This window comes from Dipodomys ordii, unplaced genomic scaffold, assembly GCF_000151885.1.
Source record: "Dipodomys ordii isolate 6190 unplaced genomic scaffold, Dord_2.0 Scaffold1, whole genome shotgun sequence".
Classification (NCBI taxonomy): domain Eukaryota; kingdom Metazoa; phylum Chordata; class Mammalia; order Rodentia; family Heteromyidae; genus Dipodomys; species Dipodomys ordii.
In genome coordinates this window covers 15,551,690-15,561,970 of record NW_012267217.1, presented here as the reverse complement: position 1 = coordinate 15,561,970, position 10,281 = coordinate 15,551,690, and the positions used below count along the sequence as shown (strand labels likewise).

Below are 10,281 nucleotides of genomic sequence, written 5' to 3'. Positions count from 1 at the left end.
AAGTGGTGCTGTGGCTCAAGTGGTAGAACGCTAGCCTTGAGATGAAGAGCTGAGGGACAGCACCCAGGCCCAGAGTTCAGGCCCCACGACCAGATCCAAAAAAAAAAAAAAAAATCTTGCCAGGAATCTCTGGCATAAATCTATAACCCTAGCTAATCAGGACACTGGGATTTACAGGAATGCACCTTGAAGCTAGTCTGGTCAGAAATATAATCCTCAAACTCCATCTCCAATTAACCAGAAAAAAGTTAGGCTGATGGAGTTGCTCAAATGTTAGAATAACAGCTGAGAAAGTAAAGTGAGGAAGCACAAGGCCCTAAGATCCAACCCCAGGTCAAGGGGTGAGAAATAGAATAAAAATGTCTGAGGATGTTTTAATGCATTATATCTAAATCAGAAAAAATAATTTTAAAAACTTTGGGGGCTGTGCTGTGGTCTGAACCCAAACATTCACACATATAATGTCAGTACTGTCTTACTTGTTCATCTTTTTCTTTTACTTTTTTCTTTCTTTTTTGGTGTAGGGTTTTGCTAACTTGTCTAGGCTGGCCTGGAATTCATAATCCTCCAGCCTCTCACAAGTAGCTAGGTTTATATTTGTGTACCACCAGGAGTTTCACCAGGCTGAGAGGAGAGCAGCTGAACTATCTTCTTGTCTTATTGTATAACCTACTAGATTATTATCACAGGAACCTTAGAGTTTAATACGGTACATAATAGTTTTATAAAAATGTAGTACTAATCTGCTTTTATGGCATGAACAGAAGTACCACATTTTTTTTTTTTTTTGGCGGTCATGGGGCCTGAACTCTCTGGGCCTGAGCACTGTCCCTCAGCTCTTCAGCTCAAGACTAGTGCTCTACTACTTGAGCCACAGCGCCACTTCTGGCCTTTTCTGTTTATGTGGTGCTGAGGAATAGAACCTAGGGCTTCATGCATGCGAGTCAAGCACTCTGAGCCAACTTCTCAGCCCACAATTTTGTAATGACAGCTGAGTTATTTTAACTCCATTTTATCAATATTACAGTCACAGAACATAGAATGACTGGATTTCCTGGGCTGGTTTACAAAGTTGTCTTAAGCAGTTTTCCTCTGCATAATATCTAAAATATTTGCTTTAATTGAGCATCAGGTACCATTATAATCATATCATAATCAGTGTTTGGTTGTATTCTTTAATGATTTGCAATGAGGGTGAGTTATTTAACTTAATAAAAATCGAAGTGCCCTCATGTAAATAAAAGAAGTAATTTCAGTAGGAATACAGAACTGCATTTTGGTCACAGTTGTCTACTCTTGGGAAGGGTTCAGCCTCCATGTGTTTCTACTTACTCATTTACTGAACAAAATAATCTCAAAGGTGTAGAATAGAACAATACATTATACTTTTTTGCCATTATTTACTATGTCATACTGACTTAAAATCATAACACTAAAGTTAGGTATTAATTATTCACAATGAATTTTACTGACTTATTACAATTATTTTTCCTATTGTTAGGTATGAAAAGACAAAAAGAAAACACAAAAGTTATACTGTAAAAGTTTAAAAGATGTTTAAAATAATGTCGATTTTCACTGTATTCTCACTTATTAAGCTTCTACAGTGTACACTTTGCCTGTTTGGGTGATAAAATCATTGCACTCCTTACTTACCTCATTATTTCAGGTTACCTGGAAACATGTTACAAGTTTCTCTCTCAGCAAGACATTATTACTTCTTGAAATTAACTCACTAGTACCAAAAAACACTTGGACAAATCTATCAAATATTTTTCCATTTACAATATGGAGAACTATGATGACAAATTCACTTATAAAGGATACGCAGAATGTACACAGACCCCTACAGAATTTGGAAAGAAAAGGAACCAAACTGAATAAAAGCCAGTAAACGCAAGATGACTGCCTAAGCAGAGGAAAGGGTACAATACAAATAGACATAACAGATTAAGACTTTCTTTCCTTCTTTCCTTCCTTCCTTCCTTCCTTTTTCTTTTATTTTCTTTGTGGTAGTGGTACTGGAATTTGTACTTGCCAGGTAGGTACTCTACTGCTGAGCCACATCACCACCCCTTATTGCTGACTGGTTAATTCTGATGTAGGGTCTTACTTCCTGTCAGGGTATCTCATGCTTAGACTTGGATCCAAATTTAGGTTTCCCTCCTAGCTGGGACAACAAATATGCATAACCAATACAGTATCGCTGGAAGACTTTTTGGCTTGGATTGGGTTATAACTTGGATGCTCCAATCTCAGCCTCACACAGAGTTTGGGGTGGCATATGTGTGCCACTGCACCCAGCTATTGGTTGAAAAAAGGTTTCATAATTTTTTCTGTGCAGGTTGCTTTAAACTGTGATCTTCAAATTTCTGCTCTCAAGCAACTAGGACTACAGTTTTAAGCTATTGATGCCAGGCTAGTAAGGCATTTTAAAAGGTATTAGTCTTAAGATAAATATTAGAAATAAAGTTAATTTATCTTCTTTTCTGCACTTTTAGCACCTGTATTTACAAATTTGCTAAAATGCAAGTCAAAGATATACTAGTACAAATCATATCTTCACAAATGGTTTTAATATTTCAAATTATAGCTCACCATAGTAAGCCATTATGTAAAATTAGTTTTATGAGATCATACTGCTTCTGAGATAGTATAAAACTGATTAGAATGATGTGAAAGCAATTTCAAATACAATAATAGTAACAACAATAATAATTAAAGGCCCAAAAAGAAGAACCTAAGTGACAACTGCAGGGCAATAATAGAAGGAAGGAAAACATGAACACAATTTCCTAGCAAATATGTACATTTACACATCTTCACTATCTCAGTTATACTGAAACTTGAGAGCTTCATCACAACCTATTAAAACAACAGATCAACAGGATGAAAGTAGAGAAGGATGTGCAATTTATGCATACAGTTTATTACCATGATTACAAACTTTCAGAACAGGCCTCTGAGACATTGGACTGAGACTTTGCCGAATATCTGTAAAGATATAAAATTAGAAAAAAGAAAACTTAACTTATTGAATTCTGTTTGTCTCAAGATGTAATACTATTACACGCTTTTCATCCACCCAAGGTTAAGTATTTTAGGAAGCAAAGCAATGCTTCAATACCCTGAAATACTTGAAGCAGTAATGTTATGACTTTAACTTCCCATTTAATTATGCTACAGTAAACTCCACAGGGATGAAGTACATATGGTTCTTCAGATGAGACTTGTCACGCTAATCAGGATTTTCTAGGTTCAGCGCATTGATTTGTTAATGTGCTACTGACATTAGCCAACTGGAATGTATAACTTTCTGACATTTGTCTTTGCAAGGGATTAAGCAAACTTAGGAAACTTCTGAACAGTTGCTGCCCACAGCATTGCTCCTTGACACAGGACTTTTACAAGAATTAGAAATAAAAAGCCAAGTATTCTCCTCTGTGATCATTCCTGAGAAGGTAACATGAAACATGGATGGTGTTCACCTTTCGGCTTTGGTGTCCTTTTTCTCCTGTCGCGGAAGGCAGCCCCTGACTGCAAGGCCTCCAGCAGACTATCCATCACTCCTGTCTCATCACCCTCTGTGAAAAGAGATGCAGGGAATTCCATCAGTCCTCAGGGTTACCATAGCAATGTCAAAGCATACAGAGAAACTGGTAATGGGGATGGTCAGGAGGAAAAAGACCAGATGCCAGGAGGAAGCTAGCAATTTCAAAGTAAGAAAGGACTCCAAGTCTGTCATAAATCGACTATCTTTTAATGAAATCTGTCTCATTAGCACTTGTGGTATTGTCAACTAAAGTGGACCCAGTTCCACTGATCCAGTTCAGAGCACAGCTTTTATAGTCCAATGACACAGCAACTTTAAATGGAATGTGGTTCTAGTCATCTCTGTATCTTGGGTTCTCATAAATCACATTTCCGTCATAGAAATGAGATATGGTTTAAGGCACCAGCCTCCCTCCATTCTAGAATCAACCAGGTGTGGGATAGTTTTCTGTTGTTGTTATTGCAATTTTGGCTTTCAAAATTTAAAGTATAAAATTAGATTTTCATGCAAACTCTCATGAACCAGCTCCTCACGATTTCTTTTCATAGCAGAGGATAAACGGTCCTTGTCTGCGGTGGTACAAGACAACTGCTACATTTTTTGAATATGTGTCTATAAAAAGTTAATCTCCTATAATAAAAAAGTCACAAAGGACTATTTTCTAGTAATGATTATTTTAAACTGACATGCTGTATATAGTTCACAAAAGATATAAGTACATAAGTATAGAGGTGATTCTATCTATAAATAATAGAATAACTTTACAATGCTTACAGGGCTACATCTATTAAAAGTTAGGAGATCAAGCTTCAGAGGAGTTACTTGCCCAACTCAAATTCAAGAAAACAAACGCTATCCCTTGAAAAGAAGTTATCTGTAGGAACTGTCTATAAAACTACATGGCTAATCTAATATTACATCTAAAATAATGGAAAATGATGTTCTGAGGCACCTTTTATTTCTAATTTTGTTTTCCTTTTTAAGATAAGATCCCTTTATAGAGAATTGTTGAGAAGTGAATCCACTAAAGTACAAATAACATAGTCATTTACAGTTTATAAACAGCAACATAAATATAAATATGTGTCAGCTGCTTTTCCATCTGGTTCCATTTCATATTTTTAGAAGATACTAAACCTTGTAGGTGTTATCAAAAAAGGTGGGAGAGAAATAAGAGAATCTAGGGTTGTTAATTTACATATAAATTTAATTTTAAGGTGCTGTGATGACTCTTTTAATTAGAATACATTAAGTACTGCAGACAGTTTAATAATTACCTAATTATCTTTGAAAATTTATATTCCAACTTAAACTATGATTTTTCCTAAAAAGAACTTGAAGTAATTCCAAATATTTAAGGTAGGTAATATATTTCACTAGTAAAAGAAATATTTTTTAAAGATTAAAAAGAAGAAAATTTAAAATCTCATGCTTACTTGCAAAAGAGAATAAGACAGTGGAAGTAAGGGAAAAATGCTAGGATAATATTCAAGATGAATAGAAACAGAAGAGACATAGGCAAATATAATAGTCTTTATTTAACTACTGAATTGTAAAAGCTATGAATGATATTATTGGGATGACTAGGGATTTTTGATTATGGGCTGGATTTTAGATGATAGTGCCAAAGTTATCAAAGTAAAATAAATATATTAGATCACTGTTCTCTGGCAACAGACACTAACATGCTTCATCTCATTAAGCAACTTATGCTCACTTCTTTCTATATAGAACATCTTTCCCACTTTCTTTACCATGAGAGATCCTTCTTCTCCTTCAAGATAGAGAACTGAGAACTGTGCACTGACCCATTTAGGATGAAGCCCTTTTATGTCTCTGTGGCATGCAGTACGCACAACAATAAATCTTTTACAATAATATCAAATTGATTTCTTGACAGTGTCTACCAGTAGACTGTGGGCTCAGAGTGAGACATATTTATTGACTTCATTTATCTTTAACACTTAAGAAAATGTATATATTACACAGAAAGTGTCCAATGCATATATGTTGACTAAACACAGCTTTAAGATAAGTAGCTGGAAGAACTAATGCAAGACAGTAAATGTTATGGGAAAACAGACAGGAGGTATGGATGAATCCCACTACACCATTATAAATGCTATCTTTTTTCCAATTCCCTGTTTCAGACAGGGAAATTGTTGACTGAATTTTACTGCTATCTTTTGAACTAATCTCTCCTCTTTTGCAATTGTACTGTTTGTTGTACAGAACTCAAATGTTCTTACTTGGAACACTACATGAGTTCCCCAGAAAGTCATGTTGTTCCTAGTTTCTCCTTAATTCTCATTCATCCCAAACATTACCAATAAGTCCTAAAACAGAATTATAACCTTTAATTACCTAAGTCACAAATGTTCAATATCTCTTAGTTCCCACAGTATAAAGTTTGAACTCTTTTACCTCCCTCAATATCACACAATGATTCTAAATGCTTTTCCAAGCTCACCATTTCCTTACAAACATCACAACAGACTACTAAGCTAAAGGGAACTGCCTATATTTCTCCAGAAATTCTCTCTCCCACCGTCCTTACTGCTGGAACATACACCTTCCCTGCTCATGACCGCCTCAGTGGATGGCTTTGCTTGACTTCCCTCTCATATACATAATGGAAATAATACCAAAAATAGCACCACCTCTCAGCTGACTCTACACTGGACTGCGGACATAGTAATCCTGACATATAAAATAGAGAAATTATTCGTCTAATTTTAATGAGAAGATCATATGAGGTATTACAAATAAAAGCAGTTGGTAAATTGTGAAGTGATAAAAACATATATGGAAATAAATTCACAATGACCTCACTAGCAGCCTATATAAACTTTGAATGAATTATATGCTTATTATTAAATGTTTCAAGCACTATTTTAGATATAGCACATGACAAATTGAGTTTTTCGAAGTGTATTTGCTTATGTGTATTTGCTTAAGAACATAAGTACTGTACTATTTTAAAAGGGATTCTGGATTGAAGTACAGATAGACTCTGTACAAATAGATGATTCAAACTATGGGGGAGGCTATGGACATATAAGGAAGATGTTCTTCAACACGGAATGTGAGTTTAGTATATTCATTTAATAGCAGTTGGCAACATGTAGCCTTAGATCTTTATAGGACTTATGAAATCACTTGATACATAAAGGAACAGACATGTATGATTCTCATCAACTTACCTTGACCTGTTGGCCTGCACTAATAATTTTGTATGGCCCTCAAAAAATATTGTAATATGGCCCTTGACAGAAAAGTTTCCCTACCCATGAAGCTGGCAAGTGGCTGTGTACTAGAATATTATTTCACACTAAAGATGCCTTGGTCCCAGAGATTAATAAGAAATCTCAGAAATCTCTTCTGATCTCAGAAGTATAAGTGTGGGATATTTGAAAGGGATATTTATATATATATATGTATATATATATATATATGTATATATATATATATATATATATGTATATATATGGGGGGTTGAAATGCAAGGTTCCCTAGTGAATTACAACAAGAGGCATAGGTAGAATTTAGCCATGACAGTGACTGGGAAGGGAAGAGAACTTATGACTGGAGGAATACAGGGACAGAAGGAAAAGATATAAATAAAAACAGAACATGTATAGTACAGTGTTTAAATGATTCATTCTTATTTTATTACAGACCAGTATGGAGTACATGGGCAGCAATGATGGCGCTGAGAGGAGGTTGAGTGGGCAGAGCCTAATTTACTGTAGAGCACATGGGCAGCCAAGATGGCGCTGGGAGAGAGTAGAGTGGGCAGAGCCCAATTGATCTGCCTATCAGTGCCTAACCAGCCCGTGAAGGCTCAGGTGAATGATAGGGTGTGACCTTGACAGGGATTGGTTCCTCTTCCCCCCTTACCATGCCACCCACCCTTTTTGTCTTTAAAAGGGGCTGCTCTCTGTTAATAAACAAGTTTTCTACCTGCTGGATTTGGCTCCCTGCTGTGTCTGATTGTCTCCTGGGCTGAGGGAGGCTGGGGAACAGGCAAGCACCACACTTACCTTTCCTTGGACCCTGTCCATCTTTTGTGGGATGGACGAAGACCCAACAGACCAGGAAAATAAAAATTAGCCACCTTTACATATTGACTAAAATGTAAACTAACTATAAATTAATTTATGTTCAAAATATTTAAAGCCTTTCTTCTGACATTAGATTTTTTTTAAATAAAAAATTACTTGTAATTGTCAAGAGCTTACTAAGGTGAATAACATCACAGTAACTTAGTATTTTTAAAAATTTATATAGGTCTAGGGCCATGGCTTAAGTAGCAAAACACCTGCCTAAGCAAGTGCAAGGCTCTGAGATCAAACTCCACTTAAACAAACAAACACACAAACAAAAGCTCCCCCCCCCCCCCCCCCCCGAAAAAAAAGAAAATTACTATCAACGAGAATGGAGAATGAGTTAAGGAAGAGACATTTTACAGCTAAATACATAGACAAGAAGAGCCTAGAGCTGCCAAAAAAAACCCAGCTGAAGACATTGAGCCTATTGTTAGAGGAAGAGAAAATAGGGGGGAAAATTTTAAGTGATAATGATTATAGTGGGGCACAAAGCTTGGAAGAGAATTCCTTTTGAGCTTCGTAATTGAAGGCACTACCGTCAAGTGGAGATGAAAAAATGGATAGGAGTTTGGAAACCATTCTAGTATTAAAAACTGTCATTTGCCACTATTAGTTACAAGTTGAGGAAGGTCTTAACAAACATCAAAGGCAAATTTTGTCCCCAGGTCTGTGTTTGTGCTCTGAAAGGACATCTGAGTCAAAAAGGGTAGAAGAAAAAGGTAAGGAAAAATGGTAAGCCAATTATTTGACAAGCCATTTACTTCATTTTCTCAAGTTGGAGGAGAATAATGAAATTTAGATATCAAACAACATTTAAAAGTTTCCAAAAAGCTAGAAATAGGCAAACAAATCAAAAATGGGTCACAGAAAGAAAAGAACTCATAAGGCGACTAAATTTCTCAATAGCACATTGAATTCCAAGAGAGGAGAAATTATTTCCAATAAAGAAATTATTATGGTGCCAGTAAGATAAGGATAGAAAGAAGACTTTTTTTTTCCTGACATGCAGCTATCTATACATGCGTTCTGAGAAAAAGACATGTGCTACATACATTTGGATCTAAAATAATCCTCCAAGGGCCATGTGCTGAAGACTTGGTTGCCATGGCTTTTGGGAAGTGATTGGATCACAAGGGCTTTTACGTTCAACATGTGGTGGAGGATTGGCCTAGTATAGAAAGACAAAGAGCGGGCCAAGAAGTTTCAAGACACCATGTCTTAAAAGAACAGCTTTGAGTATGCAGAGCTGCCAGAAGAGTGAAGGCCTGGCTATAGCTGTCAGACAGTTATATGGGGCCATGTTTCTGCAGCAACAGGATTCAGATTTGAATAGGAAAAGAAAGCAGGCTATCGGAAAGGTGAAACTAAAATTCAATGGAATACCTATCAATATTCCAACCTCATTCTTCAAGGAAATAGAGGAGGCAATCAAAAAATTCATATGGAACAATAAAAGACCCCGAAATAGGGAAAATGATTCTTAACAGAAAGAACAGTGCTGGAGGAATATCAATACCAAATTTCAAACTCTTCTATAAAGCCATAGTAATGCTTGGCACTGGCACAAGAACAGACCTCAGGACCAATGGAATAGAATTGAAAACCCAGAAATGAACCTAAAGACCTATAGCTATCTAATCTTCGATAAGGGAGCTAAAAAATAGAATGGAAGAAAGACAGCCTTTTCAGTAAATGTTGCTGGCAAAATTGGTTAACCACTTGTAGAAAACTAAAGCTAGATCCTTATATATCACCCTGCACCAGAATCAACTCAAATGGATCAAAGACCTCGGAGTCAAAGCAGACACCCTGAAAACATTATAGGAAGGAATAGGAGAAACCCTAGGTCTCCTTGGCACAGGCCGAAAGTTTCTTAATAGACACCCAGAAACACAACAAATCAAAGAAAGGTTCAACAAATGAGATTGCATGAAACTGCAGAGCTTCTGCATGGCAACGAACATAGCTAGCAAGATCAATAGAAAGCACACCGATTGGGAGAAGATCTTCATTAGTCATACAACCGACAAGGGTTTCATATCTCAACTATACCTGGAGCTCAAAAAATTAAATCCCCCAATAACAAACCCTCAAAGAAACAACTGCCCAATAAATAAGTGGGCTAAAGACTTACAGAGAAACTTCTCTGAAGAGGAAAGAAGGATGGAGCCAATAGACACATGAAGAAATGCTCAACCTCCCTAGCCATAAAAGAAATGCAAATCAAAGTAACACTGAGATATCACCTCACCCCAGTTAGAATGGCTATAATCAAGAACTCTAATAACAACAGATGCTGGAGGGGATATGGACAGAAGGGAATCTTACTCCATTGTTGGTGGGAGTGTAAACTTGTTCAACCACTTTGGAAAGTAGTATGGAGGATCCTCAAAAGACTCCACATAGAGCTTCCCTATGACCCAGCAATCCCACTTTTGGGCATTTACCCAGATGATCACAAACAAGACCATACTAAAGCTACCATCACAACTATGTTTATTGCAGCGTTGTTTACTACCATAGATAAGATCTGGAACCAACCCAGATGCTCCTCAGTAGATGAATGGATCAAGAAAATGTGGTATATATACACAATGGAATTCTATGCCTCCATCAGAA

General features: G+C 36.5%; 1 protein-coding gene across 1 annotated transcript in view; it reads right to left on the bottom strand.

The window, feature by feature from the left end:
* Diaph3 (diaphanous-related formin 3) overlaps positions 1 to 10,281 on the bottom strand; it is a 450,644-nt gene that overhangs the window by 99,447 nt on the left and 340,916 nt on the right. The window contains exons 26-27 of the mRNA XM_013010947.1: positions 3,489 to 3,584; positions 2,935 to 2,994 (exon numbers count right to left, since the gene is read on the bottom strand). Coding sequence (XP_012866401.1) covers positions 2,935 to 2,994; positions 3,489 to 3,584 — 156 coding nt within the window. The remainder of the gene's footprint in view (positions 1 to 2,934; positions 2,995 to 3,488; positions 3,585 to 10,281) is intronic.